At 38.4% G+C, this 17,555-nt stretch overlaps 1 protein-coding gene across 5 annotated transcripts in view; it reads left to right on the forward strand.

Annotated features, from left to right (window-relative positions):
* Positions 1-17,555, forward strand: part of AFG2A (AFG2 AAA ATPase homolog A) — a 208,603-nt gene that overhangs the window by 58,633 nt on the left and 132,415 nt on the right. For 4 of the 5 annotated variants that reach the window (XR_008746125.1, XM_055797721.1, XM_055797723.1 and 1 more), the window contains one exon: positions 3,225-3,351. The exons of the other annotated variant lie outside the window; for it this stretch is intronic. Coding sequence is in view for 3 of the 4 variants with exons in the window: in XM_055797721.1 (XP_055653696.1) it covers positions 3,225-3,351 (127 nt within the window). In the remaining variant the exon portion in view is untranslated. The remainder of the gene's footprint in view (positions 1-3,224; positions 3,352-17,555) is intronic. 5 annotated transcript variants of the gene reach the window in all.

Genomic DNA, 17,555 nt, shown 5'->3' on the forward strand with positions numbered 1-17,555 from the left:
TAGAGCTCTCGGAGTACATGGTGTGGCTCTGATGCAGCTCTGAGCAGCTGGTAAAGAGATCTCTCGCTGCAAACCTGTGCCTGCCTGTGATTTTTATAGGGTATCCTCTGAAGCCAAAAGCTAATTTGCTGGAGACTCTGTGCTAAAAATGGTGCATCATATGACAGCCTAGTGAACTATGTAAACAAAAGCACTGAAATTGAAATTCCTGATGTCATAGGTCCCAGACACCTCTTCATTTGATACTGTTTTTATTATTTATACTTTTCGCATCTGTGGTTTTAAAATGTTTTTAACTGCACTTTTAAGAGATAGTAGTAAAGCCCTCAGTAATGTACTGGTAAGTATCACTTCATTGTTTGAGTAGATCATGCCATCAGTGATTGCTTAACTGCAATTTTCTGATTATGCTTCAATTGCATGGAAGTCTTTGCAATGTACATTCCCTTGTAACAGTGGGAGTTTTCTTTAGAATATATGCATCTTTAATTTTTTAGGTTTTCTTTCAGTCTGATGCTTGTAAGAGAAATGTTTATATTGGGGAAAGGTGTAATATCCGTTCTAGCCACCTCTCCTTAAAACCAAGTATTTTTTCTTTGTTTCCTTAATGGTGTAAAAAAAAAAAAAAAAAAAGTTTAGCATCTCCCCCAAAGTCTTCTAGCTTCAGATCATCTCATATAATATTAATGTTTTGGTCCCAGTCTTATAATTTTTTTTCCCTTTGCTTAGGTTTTTCTTGTGTGCAATCTCCTGGGTATAAAGTTGAGTAAATGTGAAACTTATGCAAGATGGGAGGCCTGAATCCCTACTGAGACTAGCTTATGTTACAAAGTTGATTTTAATTTCCTTTAAGTTCTGTGTCCTTTGAAAAGCATTTACTATCCTTGTCCGACACCTGAGGTGTTTTATCATGTTCAGCCCTCTGTAAGTCAACGAGACCGTGACCTGTGGGTATGTAAGAAATGCTCTAATATCGCTTGGGAATTTCTAACATGGCTGCAGCAACTCGAAAAGCTGGCAACTGGCTAACCCAAGTCCCTTCTCTAATATTTCTTAGCAACCTAAATGTTCTGTTAGCCAAAATTTATTATAGCTCCTCAAAGATATTTTCCAGACTACGTCTGATAAGTTAACCGTTTTGCACTGGAAAATTACAGAACCAGTTGTAGGACGGGAAAGTTAGAGAATTTATTTGGGGGAGATTGTTACAGCAGTGATGGAGTCGTTACTGTTGCTTTGGCTTTGGGACATTTAGGAAGCACTTTGGTTGCCGGCGTGCTGGTGGTAGATGGCAGTGCTGCAGCAAAATACATGTGTAGGAACTCTGCAACTGGATGTGTGTATTCTCTATCTGCTGGAAATACTCGGAATGCTTGTATTTTAAAATCTAATATTTCTTTTTGGAAACAAGTGTGCAGCGGGATAAATGTAGTGTGTTGGTGTATGAGGGTACTTGTGTATCTGTATAAATGTTTAGGCGTACTTTTTGAAAAGGACTTAAAAAAAAAAATTGAGATTAAAAATCATCTTCATCCTATGTAGGTTTGGGGTGACAGCAGAAAAATGTACATTGCAGGAAGAAACCTGGCCTCATTTTTAGTATCAAACTATTTTTTGCTTCTTAGTATGGAGTTAAAGGGATCCAGAAGAAATTCAGAGATTAGTTGTTTTTTTTTTTAAGGGCCTGTTTAAGGGTAGAGAAATGAAGCCCTCCCTTGCGCAGCAGAGGAGCCGTGGAATAGCAGTCTCGTATAGTTCCAATAGCCGTGGAAGAGCAGTCACATTGGTGAAGGAAGATGTAGGTGTGTGCATGCTTGTCTGCAAGGAAAGATTGTGTTGAAAACAGCGAGGCTTTTGGCGTGTGCGAAGAGCAGGGCTCCTGGTTTCTGGCAAAGGTGGATAAACCCCACATTTTTGGTGCTATCTGGCAATCCTCAGCTGCTTTCCCTAGCCTGCTTCAGCTTCCCTGCCCCTGCTCAGCAAAGGGAACTTTTGGGATGAGCTACTGGCTATGCTGTACCTGGCCTCCCCATGTTTATATAGAGCTGGGTGCTACAAAGAACAGATAAACATAATTTGTGTAGCACATCTGCCAATGTATGAATGTCTACAGTCATCTGTGTATGGCCCTAGTATCTCTTAGGTCTAGTATCCTTTCAAAAATTAAAAAAAAAATCATACAGCGTGCAATCACCTATTTATTTTTATCGTGTTTCAGAAATAAGGACTCTATGCAGAATTAAAAGGATGTTAAAAGAACACAACCATTCATGAAATGTGTTATGTATTACAATGTCAGTGCTTGGTCTTTTGATTTAAAATTTCTGCTATATCTTCCTCTTCTGCGTTCTTTGTTATATGTGTGGATATGTGCATGCACAAATATTTGTGTTAAAAAATTGCCAAGGAAGAAGGGTGTACATCACTTGGTTAATCTTTTTGAAATATTAGAAGCTTTAATGGAAATAAGAGTTTATTTCTGTAATGCTTTTGTTACATATAGTTAAGCAATTTGAGCAAATTTTCCATAAACCTCAAGGTTACCAGAGTTAATTCCAGACTAAAACTATTCTAGGCATTTATATTTTATGCCTTGTCTGTTTAGTTTTTTTCACGTTTATGATTTCAAGACTGGAGTGTTCAGTTTTTCAATCTTGTTTTTTCCTGGTATCTGGAAAATCAGCTGAGTTAAAGGACTGACAGTGCTACTGTGAGGCAGTTGGTCAACACAATTTATTCTCATGTGATGGGGAGAACATAAAAATGTAGAGCAACACTGCAAAATAACTACCTACCTAATTTTTTATGCTGCATGGGGTGGTGAAGGCACTCACTTGGATGGTGCTAGAAATGAAAGTTTGTCTGACTAGTAAAAAAGCTGCATGAATTCAGTTACCTTAAAAATGTTTATTCCAGACATCCACAGTGTGTTAAATTGTTTTCAACCGAAGTAGCAGGGTAGTAAGTTAAAAACCCCTTAGTTGCTTTATTGAATACCAATAAATCCTTTGAAGGACTGATTCTCCAATTTGCTTTTACTCACTTCATATGACACATACTGCTTCAGGGATTGAGGGTGAAAATAAAAATCAGAAAGAATTAAGATAAAAAGATGGATCCCTGTAAATTAAAAAGAACAATATACTCTTTCCTTTCTCCAATTTTCTAGGAAGGAAAGGCTAATGCTGCTTTTCTTTTCTCCCCCCCCTCCCCCATTAAATCAGCTCTTCAGGTGCTGGAAATGTTGCAGACCGTGTCTTGGCTCAGTTGTTAACGGAAATGGATGGGATAGAACAGCTGAAGGACGTGACAATCTTGGCAGCTACAAACAGACCAGACATGATAGACAAGGTACAAATAGGTGCACTGCTGTATATTCTGTTCTCTTGAGATGACCAGATTTTGGTATAATTCCATTCTCTTTTGCTTTCTGGACTGTTGTCTAATCAATTAAATGATTAAAAGTGGGAGTTTGAAGACAAGGCAAAGGATTGTCCCTTGCTTTTTTTCCCCCTTCTACAGATATTTTTTTTTAACAGTACAAAATGTTTTGTGATAACCTTAAGTATCTGTTTCTTAGAAGAAATTTTCCTTAAATTAAGCTCATTGCAACAATGTTTCTGTCAAACTCGTCCTGTGGTTTTTGCTTCTGTTATGTTTGTTTATGCAGGAGTTTGCTGGTTTCATTAGTTACTTCCTTTCAAAAGATTAAATATCTGCTTGGTGCCATTAGCCTTCTGCCAGCAATATGGTTTCCAACTGTAAACAGTGCAATTTCTCCTTAGATCCTGCAGCAGCTCTGCTGGAGCAACAAGACTATTTCAAGTTTGTAAAAATTGGGCAGGTTGCAACGCTTACTGCAGAAAACCTCTGAACACAAAACCAGCCCAGCAGCCCTCTATAGACAATGCACTTTAAAACCATCCACTGCACTTCTGTGTCTTCTCACAGCTAAGTTCAGTAGATGGACCAGTCTGAAGTGATTTCCTTTAAGATATGTTTTGTAGTGTTGGTAAGGTTCTTTATTCCACAACTTTCCACCTTCACAACATTCATGAATTTGATGACAAGTTAATGAAATTTATTTTTCCTGATCTTTTCTAGGATTTCTTTTGAGTTTCTTGAGTATTTTTAATGTTAACAAAGTCTTCCATTTTAAGCTGTTTCTGGAATAGTTTTTTGTTTGTCTTGGAGCATTCAGGCATAAAATACATATGAAGCACACACTTTTAAAGTAAGGTTCATTTACACCTAAAGTCTTGAGAAAAAAAACCCTTGTATTTTGGCTCCAGAACACAGCCTCTTCCTTTCTGAACTGAAGGAAGACACAGCTGATGGTCTCCTGACAAAGGCTTACATACACACCGCTTGTGTGCCTATCATGGCAAAGTAGAACGAGCAAAGGGTTTTCTGTAAAAGGTGATAAAACTCATGAGTGAAAAATACACTTGTGCAAAGTTAAAATTTTAAAGATTCTGCTTTTGTCACATTGATTTCAGTTTTCTGTGGTGACTATTCTTTGAGGTCAGACTTAGCTGAGTTTGAAAAAAGTTGTTTGTTGAACAGAAGGGAAATTTCTGAGTCGGTTCAACATTATACTGTGTTATCTCCATTTCCACCTGGTAATGCAGTTCTCTGCCATTCTCTCTTTTGCTGGAGTTCTCTTGGACCCACAGTGAGTGCTGTTTTCTTATATTTTAGTTTTTATTTGAAATATTAGCATACTGGGACAGTATTTATTTGAAGTGTTGGCAATATTGGGACAGTACTACCATGTGTTAAGGGTGCCACCTTGCAATACTGAGAACTTTTAGATAGAACCGAAGTTACTAGGTATATGCCAACTGTACCTACATTGCTGATGCAAATCCAGACCTCTTAGCCTGGGACTGAAAATTTTCATTTTAATATGGTGGTAAAAAATTTGATATCTTTTGTGCATCTGAATTTTATGGGTATGATGAACTTCTAGCAGCACAGTTGTGTTCAGGTGACAACATATCTTATATATTCTTTCTCCAAGTAAAGCTGATAATTGTGATGACGCTAAATGTAAAGAAAAGGGAAAAGTTGCATAAGACAGTACCCTCTGCAGTAGCAAGCCATATGATTATAGCAATTTTATTAGGAAGAAACCACAAATGGATATTTTAGATTTTTATTAAAAATTGGGTTTACCAAGATAGAAAGCGGGGGGGGGGAGGGGGAAGTAACTCAATAACTTTGTAGAAAGCACTCACAGAATAGCAGAGCAAAATGTCATCAATCTGGAGGAAGGGGGTTTTTCAACTGTGGTTTAAAAGGGCTGGAGAATCACATTTGAGTTGGTGTTGCTCACATGGTGCTTCATCCGGATCAGACAGTCTATACCAGGCCACCATCTACTCCTGGGTATATGCAATATTCCCATTGCACAAGTTGCACTTTTTTCTTCCCCCCCACCCCTCTTCCCCTGGAAGAAAGAAGACTGACACCAGAAAGCATTTGTACCGAGAACTTCACTTAATGGGAAACCTTTCAGTAGAGGCTTGTAGTTTACTTTGTGATCAGTGATACCTATGAAAAGGTAAAATTTTCTTAAATCAACTTAACATTTTATATGGAAATATCAGTTCAGTTACATCTTACCATAAATGAGTGTCCTGTTTTCATTGGTATATGATGGCCATACAGTAATTTTTAATGCACGAACTTTGCATATGGTATAAAGGCACAAGGCAGTCCATGTTCTCTACTTCCAGGCAGTGGGAAGATGTCTGGTATACCTTTGTGACTATCTTTTAGGTTTTCAAGCCAAGAAATGCACGCTTTCCGAGTTTTGTATTGTATACTTAAAAAATTCAGCATCTTCATTTATGTGTCTGCTTCTTAACTGACAAGTAAGTGATGATTAATCTTTCCTAATTTGAAAACAGCACATGGCAATATCAAATGTTAAGGGTATTCCCCTGAGCCTAGCGTAGATAGACTTCATCATCCCTGCAAACGCTACAGTATATTGCTTTCGGGTAGTGATATAAAAAATTATGCTTAATGGTAAACTTGTTTTGACTTGTTAGAAATGTCTATTAATGAGGTAATTTCTTTAAGATGTCATGATTCTATTGAAATATTATTCCAGCCTTAAGTTGTGTCCCATGTTTTTAGCACTTAGCTACTTTGCATCCTATTCATGCGATTCTGGAAATACTTTGGGATAGCTTCTATTTTTCATAAGAAAACAAAGCCAGCATGTACTGTTTTCAGCCATGTATGATACAGAAAGTGATTTCTCTTGGAAGGGAAATACTCTGGAACAAGATGTTCTGAACATTCTTTGAAAGTGATACAGAAACAAAACACTCTGAGTCAGTAATAATAGTAAAATCTTCCCTTTAATTTTTCGTTCTGTAAGTAGAATTGATGAGCAATAATTGGAAAAATGCTTTTTGGTTTTGGTGACTCTACCCACTCAGGAGTGATTTTTCATACCCAAAATATTTTATAGAGTAGCTTACGATTCAAAGCTTGTCTGTATTTTCCCATGTATGAGTTGGCCTAACAAGAGAGATCCCCACAAACCTCAGATAAAATATTTTATAATACTGTATAATTTGCTTAGCTGGAAATTAAATGTTGTATTCAGACATATGTATGGACAAGTTTTCAGGTGTAGTCTGACAGATTTCTGTGGAAGAAAACCTAGACTAACTCACCAGGGTTTGCATGTCCTTTTTTTTTTCTTTTTCAGTGGAACCTATTTTCCTAGTATAGGAAGTTTTTTCCTAGTACTGGGCTTATGTCTTGGGTGAGAAGGGTGAATTGCTATCATTACCTGCCCCTGCAGATATCTTTTTTTTTTGCTCTTAAGCAGTGTTTCAATCTTGAATAGCAAGGGTACAGTGAAGGGAGAGGAGAGACTGTCAGATCCCTGGGGACCTTGGTGAATATTTTAGCACAGGAAGCAAGACGCATGTTCCTGTGGCATTAGATAGTTCTACCTCCTGCTGGGTCAAATTTGAATGTCAGACACATTAACTGTGATGTAAAACATGAGGCGCTGAGTGAAGTGATGGCCTGTGGTACAGGATGACATCCTGGTGCTCCTGACAGCTTCACTTCTCCTTATCGTGGAGTGCAGAAAAGATATATCCTCAAATATGCTATTTGCATAAGAATGACAGGATGTGATAGGACAAATGAAGATTAATGAGATGCTGTGCTGTCAGCGTTGCCCATTGTCTCTAGATTGATGGTGGTCTGGATTTTGTCTGTGTTCACGGACTCCAATGTAGTTTAAACCAGAAACTATCCTGGTACATTGAATACTGAAGAACTGAATCTTTATGAATGCTTTATTAGTACAGGAGGTCTTGGCTTTCTATTTCAAAGCATGTTATGTGTTGGTATAAAAACTTGTGTTCTGCATATTGTATCAGTGCAGAGGATTTTTGCAGCCTCTTGTACATGTTTATCTTGAGTTTTAAAAACTCCTGCTCTCTAGCCTTTATGTATTCTTTTTATGTATAAGAAAGCCTCACTTTCTTCTTCTTCTACCTTCTCTTCCTTCATCTGAAAGTTTTGCTATTCCTTAGAATACTCTCTGTTGGCTTCAGCGTGTTAACCACTGGGTTTGAATTCAGCCTATTTAGTTTAAGAACAACATGGATACTACTGAGTTGTCTGTTCTGCTTATGTTAACAAAGTAAAAACTGTAGCCCATGTACTTTCTAGCAATTGCCAAGCAGGAAGAAAGGGAATAAAGCTCTCTTCCCCCTGGTTAATTTGGATTTGGAGGAGTCTTTTGGGTGGAGAAGTCAAACAGAGGTTCGTCAAGTTGATCTGACCCTCAAAATGGTGATTACTGTGTTGTTACGGACAACCATAATTTAAAGTGGCTTGTTTTGATGGAAATAAAAAATGCATGATAGAGCCATTTGGCAGAATCAGTAAAGAAATTATAATTTCTTGCCTGCAGCAGAAGTAAATAATCTTTCCTCTTTAAAAACATCAAAGTTTTGCCTTTCTGAAGGCTTATGGAAGACATTCAAAAATTTAAGTTTGCAGTTTTACAAGTTAAAAGGAATAGGAAAGAATCTTGCATATTTATTCAATATTGTCTGGAAATATGTATAGGAACTTACTGATATTAGGAAAAAATTCTTCACTGAAAGGTTTGTCAAGCATTGGAGCGGGCTACCCAGGGAAGTGTTTGGGTCACTGTCCCTGGAGGTATTTAAGAGGTGCATAGATGTGGCACTTAGGGACATGGCTGGGTGGTGGACTTGGTAGTGCTGGGTTAATGGCTGGATGGTGTTAAAGCTCTTTCCAGCCGAAATGATTCTATGAATCTATGTGCTGTTATAAAGCAGGTGATGCTACAGGCATCTTTAGTAGTCATGTGCAGTAGTGAAAACTTAACTTACTACCATTTATTATATTTTCCTATTTACATACTTGCCTATTTGTCATTTCCATTTTGGTCAGGTATATCTTACTAAAGGTTCTTCCTCTCTTACAGCTTTGACCTGGTAGGGTTTCAGTTTTCCCAGGTACAGTGTAGGACTGTAAAGTTATGAGCCACATAACCCAGCAGTCGTGTGCTGTGTTTCCCTCTGTGACACCCCTCCACCCTCCCGTTTGATCAAGGATCATAAAATACACTAGGTTGGAAGGGGCCTCTGGGGGTCTTTGGTCCAGCCTGCTGCCTGCGCAGGACCAGCTTCAGTGTTAGGTGAGCTTGCTCAAGGCTGGTCCAGGAGAATTTTGAGTTTTTCCAAGGATGGAGGTTTTATAGCTTCTGGGTTCCTGCTGTGCTGTTTGACCGCCTCCACCAGGAAGGCTTTTTTCCTTGTATCTAACAGTCTAGCTTGATAACTTGTGCTTGCTGCAAGTGTGTACCTCTGAGGTGTCTGGCTCCGTCTTCTCAGCAAACCATCCCACCACTCCCTGCTACTGCTTCAGGTACATGTGCAGAGATAAAGTTGTACAAAGAATGGTGAAGGAGAACTATTATAATTATTATTATTATTATTTCTGTCCCTAGTAATTGGGTGGGAAACCTCCTAATGAAGCTGTGCATGGAAGAAGGCCTTACCTATGCTAAACTGCTTTATGACCCTGGAGGAATAAAATTAAATAACTTGCTTCTGTGCAGATTCCATTCACATTTGGGAAGACAAGGGATACAAGACTGGGTGCTTTCTAGAAGAGATGGTGCTGGGACACTTAACTGCTTTTATGACAGTTGATTAAGTAAGTACTAAGTAAACACTCCTTAGAGTGGACGCTTTTTACATACTTAATTTGGCACTGCTAAGTTACTGAAGTCCAGCCTTAGGACTGGTAGAGATAACTAAGTTGCTACACTGCTTTCCCTGCCTGGTATCACATTACTGAAATCAGCCTTTGTTTGTAGATGGGCTTTGTAGGCATCACAAGAATAGAACAGGTGGGAAAGTATTTCAGAGTACGTATCAAAGTATGTAAATGCAATTGCCATATGTCTTTACACTGCTGAACTATTAATTATTTTTTTACCTTAAATGCTGAAATGCCTTGGTGTTTGTCAAAGGGCACTCCTCATATTCCTGTAAAACCCTGAGATTAAAAATAGAGAGTGAGATTTTGTGGGTCTCCTTTTCAGTCAGCCAGCACCTAGAGTACTTAGATCGTTTTGCCCAGGTGCAACTATGGTTCTTTGAAATAACAGAAGATGTGGGATTTCTTTTGAAGACAGGATTGTTCTGGAGCATATAATACATTTTCAGAAAGTGAAGCTTTAGGGAGAAATGGTATCAAACTACATGCAGGATCTGATATTGTAAAATAGTTTTGCAATCTTGGCACCATCACATTTTCCATCAATTGGTTTTCTCTGGTATGTGTTTGGGTTTTTACCCTTCATCTTATTAAACTTGCAACTCTGACTAGGGCAAAGAGGTACTCTGGAAAGTAGGTGTTTCTTAAAGGTCTAATTTTGCCTTTATTAATATCAGATGTTTACACTTCAGGGTGATTGAGAGCTTACTAAGTTTATTTTAAAAAATGAAGAGCAAAAGAGTGAATTAAATGATGTAGGAGTTGTCACATTCTTTTCAGCCCCCAAACTGAAATGACTAAATAGACACAGTTGATAAGCACTGCTGTTTACTGGCCAAGACTTCCAAGTTGATGATGTAGGGCTGGACAGCATAGTGAACCCATGGTCCCTGAAAAGCCTGGCCACTCTGAATGAAGAGGTAATTTCTGTGCTGATCTACATATGTATGAAGTTTCTCTTTAAGTCAAGAACTAGGTTTTAATATTCACCTGAATTTCTCTCTCCCCCTTCCCCCACCTCCTTCCTCACTGATGAGAACTTTTTCTCATGAGTGCAGCAAATAAAATATTTCCAGGTGCGCAAAAGTGATTTTTGTTTCCAACTATTCGATTGTCAGAGTGTGGAGGGCTGAGTAGTAAATCAGCCTTAAGGCTGCTATGGTTTTAAAAAACAAAATCTTAGTGGTGACAGCTGAAGAGCACAGTGACTTTTTCACTCAAGATTTATTACTTGCCTGAAAAGAAGGGTTGGAGGGAAAACTTGCTGGGCTGCATATTTTCTCCTTTAACTGATACACTGTAGGGCTGGGATAACTTGGCTTTGTTTTGCCTGTGAAAACATACATCTAAACAATGTATGTAAAAATATAATAGTTTTACTTCAAATAGAACAGAAAAGTAAATATGCTTGCTCTTATTCTTTATAATGGAAAGCGTTCCTTACATCGACTCACTCATGTATTTTAGCATCACTAATACTTTCATAAACTTGTCTACTGAAGGTATCAAAGGGTATTTATTGCATTTGAAAAAGTACAAAGATGGGGAGGTAAAAGCCAAGGGCCAAAGTTTGTTCTTATTCATACCTCCAAGACTCACAAAGTCCGGATGGGGAACACAGCCTGTTAGAAAGCCTCCAGATTATCAGCAAAGTGGGAAACTCGAAAGGCTGTCCGATTCAAGTTTGTTGTGTAAACACCATCCCTCAGTTCCATGAGTCTAGCTGTGATACCAGGTGGGGACTTTTGTTTGGTTTGGGTTTGTTTTAACAGGACCACGGAAATTATAATGTATTTGTAAGGTAACAGGGAACATATGGGGTTAAATTGAATCATGTCTCTAAAAATGAGATGCATTTGAGCAGTACATGTAGACTGGGTATAAATTTGTAAGTGTTGGGTTAGGTCAACTCCGTTATTCATGTGGGTTTAGTGACAAAGCGAAACTAGAGAAGTCACACTGATTGTACGACTAAGTTTTATGTGCCTGTACAGCAACTTTTAACTGCTAAAACTTGTATGTGTGCTTATAAAGGTATGGGTTTTCACTTCCTATTTGAATTACTTGAAAACAGTCTGTGTGATAATAACCTCTTCCTTGTAAATTCTTTCAATTCACTCTTCCTGCTTTGCGTCAGTGTTCGGGTTGTGCAGGGAGGGGTAGAGCTGAGTAGCTCTCCAGAGGCATGCGGCTTGGCTCAGTTCCCATGGGAGCATCCTCAGAAGCTGTCAGGGCCTTGGTGGCTTGTAATTGGGGATACTGGGCTTTATGGCAGATAAGCAATGCGCATCAAGGCATATTTCACAATCAGCGTGTTGGATGGCATGACTCTTACTATATTTAATAAGCTTCATTAGGGTGGTGATAACAGTTAAGGAAGAGACATTCCAAAAAGTCTTGGTTTTTAAATATTTATGGAAGTAACACTGAAAAGGATGTTAGTGTAGTCCTGTGAGCTGCAGAAGCTAGAGGAACGGCTGCAACTATGGTACTTGGGCTGTAGCCACGCACACGTTTAGGGCTTGCTTTGCAGTTGGTCTTCTGCCCAGCTTTCTTCTTTGTGGATGCAAAACGCACAGTATGTATGTAGTTTTTTGTGTATACTGTATTAAAATAGCATTATAGGGAATGTTGTGTTTGTCGAGCATCCGTGTGTTAAGAAGTGCCATAGGTAATATTGCATGTACAATCTTAATTCGTTCTCCTTTGTGCATGCGCATCATAATGCAATTTGTATTTACACTAATTAAAGTGGTATTCATTGTGCTGTGCATGATTCATTAAGTTGAGTTAATTTAGAATATTTTTACAAGTCGTTATGATTGCCTCTAATTACTTTAATACATTTCCTTTTGAGGGCTTTGTTTTACACTGTTTAAAATCAGAAGAACAACTTCTGTTTTTTTGGGGGAGTATTCAGGTTCCATCGTGTAGTGTTGTTTTGAGATCTGTGGTTATCGGCAGTACAGGACCCTCTAGATCTTCCATAGAAAAGTTGTTTGCTTAAAACAGGTGGCAGATTGACAGCAATATTAAACTCCTTTGCTGTTCTTTGCGGGGTCTTCTGTGCAAGAATGGGACTTTTACCTGTTATCCAAGGTATTTTCTGACAACGTGAGGATGGGTAGATTAATTACTTTTTCAGTGGTAACGTTTCTTCCAACTTTCCATAAGCATAACTCTTTCCTTATATTCTTTACTTGGTGTTTCTCCCTATTCAGTTTGCCTGCTCTTTCTTCATGCAGTATCCTCTTGGTCTGTATTTCCTATGTTTACGGACTTCATGATCTTCAGCAAACTATTAATCTAATCTCAGTATGTTTCTTGCTTCTAGTCTTTTTACTTAATTGATGTCAACTTTTTTCCCAGTGCTTGTGCTTCTCACTGGATGCGTTCCTGCCAAGCCAGGATTCCCCAATCCTCTTTTTCCAGCCAGGCTTCCACATCTAGAGTCCTTTCTTAACAAGTATGAGTTTTGTCCTGGTATTCAGACTCTTGGATTTCAATGTGTTCACTCCTCATGTCAAGCTTATTTTCCTTGTGGAGTCAGTTCTGGTGTCCTTTTTCTCCTCTTCCTGCTTGACTAGATCCACGTGACTCCAACAAGAGGAAAGGTCATTTTCCTGCTGTCATTTTGAGAGCCTGGATCCAGCATGGCCTGCAGACTCCTTGAGCTCTGGTAGGATCGGTCTTTGAGTGGTCAAAACTTGGAAAATGTATCTGCAAAATGCCAAAAAACCTCACAAAGCTTTTTCAAACTGAGATATTTCAAGTCCTTCTAATGTGGTCAGGTCTCCAAGACCTCTTTCCAAAGGTTAGGGTGAAATAATTTTATTTTTATTAATTTTTAAAAATTGTAAACGAAGCAACATTTTTCCTGGTCTCCTTCACATGCAACAGCTGAAGTGTTTTGACTGGAACATTACAAAACAAATCAGTTGAAGGCAGCCAGCCAGCTTGGAAAGGACAAGAAGGTCAAAACTCAGAACAGCATAAACTACTAAATGCATGATCTTATAATGTGAAATGTTGAGTGACTTCTGTATTAAGTGTTGATACTTATCTCTCTCCTAATAGGGTGGAAGCTGTTTCAGTAAAAATGGAAGTCATGGTGAAACAGAAAGCCCAGCATTGTGCACACCACTGGTTTAGTATTGATCATAAGAGTGCAGCTTGGGAGGATGAGGTGGCCAGTGTACAGTCCCATTGTGTGGTTGTACATTTTAAGGTGGTGACCTTTTCAGTTTTTGTTTTAAGTTTAGAAAACCTCTGAACCTTGGAGCTTTATAATGAGCAAGTTGGAATACGATCAAGCTCTCTACATTAGTAAAGGACTCTAAAGAGCTGTTGAATTTAGGGATTAGCTGACATGCACTTGTTTCTCAGTAAGCATATTAGTAAACTTTTGCTTAAAGTTCTTTATGGATATTAGATGCTATCATTAGTCCATTCAGTTAATTAGGAACATTTTCTTGTTTGTGAAATCTCTGTGGGAAAGAGAAAAAATAGGACATCATAGGCAGAATTTCTACTAGTTGATGATTTTTTATATTTTTCTTTGTGTTGAAGGAGATCCAGTTTTACGTTTTTATTTGCTCCATCAGTGATGAAAGCTGGATGTCTTGCACACGTGACATATATACCACTTAGGGATAAGCAGAAATACCATTAATGTGCAGTACATATAACAATGAAAGATAGTAGGTTTGTTCAGGAAAAACAAGTTCTTTCTATAAGATCTTAGTTATTAAAAAAAATAGTTCTTAACATCAATCTAAATGAAGGCAGTACTATAATAATGTAGCACAAGATAAAAGGGAACAGTCTGGGGGTCATTGATTCATAATATATCATTTTCATAAGGTACGTGGAAGGATTGTTATGCATACATGCAGGAGCAGAAAGCTAGGGTTCTCTTCATGCCTAAATGGGACATTAACATGTCTTAGGAACAGTGGAAACTTGGTGGATGACTATTTAGGTCACTGGAGTTACCTCAGGGTTGCATATGCCAATGTAATTTAATAACAAAAGCTTGTTTGAAGCTCTGTATGATTTGATGTATATACAACTGTTAAGGTTGGCTCAGAATCACAACGGTTTGCTAGATTTCGGGGATAACCTAGAAAAACATGTAGACTACAAGGTATTTCAAGCTAATTGAGAGGTAAGGGTCTGAAAGTCAAATGAGTATTTTCATTGAGTGGTGCCAGGCAGTAGCTGGTAGGACTCAGCAGTTGTTCTGGAAATCTGAAGTGACTGTTCCTTTTGGGGCTTAATGCCTGTTACAGTTCTTGCTTTGTTTACTCACCTCTTTTAAACCTAAAAATTAGCTTCTTTGGTTTTACTAGCCACTACTTCAGATAGGATATGTATTCCATTCTCCCATTAATAGCCTAACTCAAAGTTAAAATTCCAACCTAAAAAATTGTTATGAAAATAAATGTTAGAAAATGGAAAAAATCTATTATGAAATTATTTATGTTAAAGTTACACTGCTGCTGCTGGTATCTTTTCCCTGTAACCTCACATCAATAGCTGGACCTGTGTATAACAGATTTTTTCCATCCCTGTCCCCCTATAATTCCCTCCCCTGCCTGCAATCCACTTTGTTTTTTCCTGTACAGGGAGTTGTGCTTTGAAAACTCTGTTTCGGAACTGAGTTGTCAGGGTGATAGAATAGGTTGTCAGAACTTGTGTCAGTGCCACTAGACTTTCTCAGGTGAAGACACAGAGACAAAGAACTAATGGAATATGAAGGTAAATAAACAGAGGTAAATAAACCTCTGGATTTATTGGAACACTGGGCTATTTATGCAGAGGGCTGCAGCTGTTGCTGCCGTGTGCATTATGGCTTGTGTATGAATACAATTCTGTGTCACCTGCAGTAGTACCTTCTAAAACACTGCTAAAGAGAAGGGAAGGCAAATAAAGTAGCCATCGCTTCACAGATGGAAGAGGATGAAGTGAAGCATCACTGTGGCTTTCTCATTCATATTTCATGCACAAGACAAACCAAAACAACATTGTGGGCATTTTAGAACCTGTTTCTGGACACAGCTGATGGTAATTTTTCACATTCTCTCAGGAAATCAATAAGAACTATGCTTTTCATGCCAAATCGTGCCTTTGTGCCCCCATTCACATGTCTGTCTGCTCTGTTTCTGGAAAAGCAGCTGGTTCTCAAAATAACTGATGTGCAAACCTGAAGCTTTACCTTTACTTGATGCACACCCTTTTACCTTGCTATGAATCTGTAATCTTTTCTTAACAGAAAACCACCAAAACATAATCACTGATTAAGTGGAGTGGGTGAACAAGGTGGTCCTATGCAGAATGAAAGAAGAGCGAGCTTTTCCTTAAACAGGAACTGTTTAATGTTTTTGATAATCCTTGCTGCCTTTCTCTGAACCTTTTCCAGATCTATTATGTCCTTTCTGAGAGAAAGGGACCAGGACTGCATACAGCATCCAAGGTGTGGATGCTACATGGGTTTATATGGGTGCATAATGATGCTTTCTGTTTTGGTCTTTTTTTACTAGTGGTTCTGAATTTTTAACACTTGATTTACTTTTTTGACTGCTGCCAAGAACTGAGCTAAAGTTTTCGTCACTGTCTATTAAAACTAGAAGTGGTAATGATTCATCACACAGCCCATCCATTTATATATGAAGGAAAGATTGAATTTCCCATGTTCATCGCTTTCCATTTACTTATGTTGAATATTATCCAGTTGCTAAGTCTCCCGAGAGTCTTGGACAGTTCTTTGCCCTCAGTCTTCATCCTTGTTGCTTTCACTAACTATCTCATCAGAAATGATGGCTCCTGTATTACATCATTTCTTTGGTATTAGACCTCATAAAGGAGATGCAAATTCTATACAGGAAAAACAGATGAGATGAAGGGGTCTGTATTGTGTCGCAACAGAGAGGTAACATAGGAAAGGCCTATACTCTGCCAGTACATGCTGTTATCTATAGACGGATCCTGACAAGCACAGTTGGACTCTTATTGAAAACGGAGGAATGAGTGATAAAGCATCACACAATATAATGAGCTTAAGAGTGGTTTAATTCCTTTGCACTGTTGTATGTTGGTTTTGAAAAGGAAAGGGAGAAGACCAATAAGCATGGCACTGTGTTTGCTCTGTCTTATCAGAAATGACCGTGATAGGTGAGCTACAGGTCCTGGTGTCGACATCTCTGTGGAATTAAGTCCTGTTACTGGGAGTGGGGGAGAGGGAATAAATCACAGATTGGCTTCCAGCAGGCTGAGAAATTTATTGTTTTGTACAAAGCATGACTTTCTGTTAGAGCTATTGTACACTAGTCAGCATTTATGCAAAATAAGTAGAAGCAAAACAAAATTGACCAAAAAAATTTTTGAAGAGAAAAATTATTCTAAAAGAAGGCTGTCTCCATACCACAGTATGCCTTTTCATTGTCTGGAGAGCACGAGTGTGCTTATGTTTTTATAAAGAGGAAAATGGTGAAATGGGTAGTCATCGAGAGTAGCTAGCTGGTATGGAAAAAACAATCTGTAAGAAGGACCATGCCTTTACAGTAAGCAACAATGCACGCAGAAAAATGCTGAACACCTACCCAGTCTGGGGGAAAGCACATGCCTGACAGCGATACAGAAAATGGAGGTTATCACAGAGCTGGGTCTTGCAGACAGAGAGAGAGTATTTAAGATTGCAAATAGCTTAACTGTGTTTCAGAAGTTGTTTTTCTTAGCAGTGAATATTTTCTGCAGAAGTCACTGAGTGAGAAGAGGCAGCATTAGCCAGTTTGCAAGGCAAGCCTTATTCCATTACTTAACAGGGAGGCACGTGAGATATGTAAGCAAGAACACACGCCAAGGTGTGTGTGTTCATCAGTCAACAGATGAGGTGTGTGTAATTGGCAAACACACACCTTGGAACACGTTACTGCACCTATAAAATGGTCATTTATTTTAGTTTTAGTAAGGAATGTAAATACTCTGTGCTAGCTTACAAAATTATCTTTTTTTTTTCTTAAATAAAATTGGAACACTATTCTTCATGCGTTTAATACTGAAGTGTGTTAAAGTTTTAAATACCTGTTTTAGTGCTTAAGTACCATTTTGGTTTGATATCGGGGCTTCTCTGTTGTCTTCATACACTGGCGATGCCATTTGAGTGGGTGTGAAGAAATTTAGCTGGCTTCATCCTAGATTTCACCATTTATTTCTATTGCTTGTGCTCCTCTGAGCTTCCTTGCCTTTACTTAGAA

Source organism: Falco peregrinus, chromosome 2 (assembly GCF_023634155.1).
Source record: "Falco peregrinus isolate bFalPer1 chromosome 2, bFalPer1.pri, whole genome shotgun sequence".
NCBI classification, from domain to species: domain Eukaryota; kingdom Metazoa; phylum Chordata; class Aves; order Falconiformes; family Falconidae; genus Falco; species Falco peregrinus.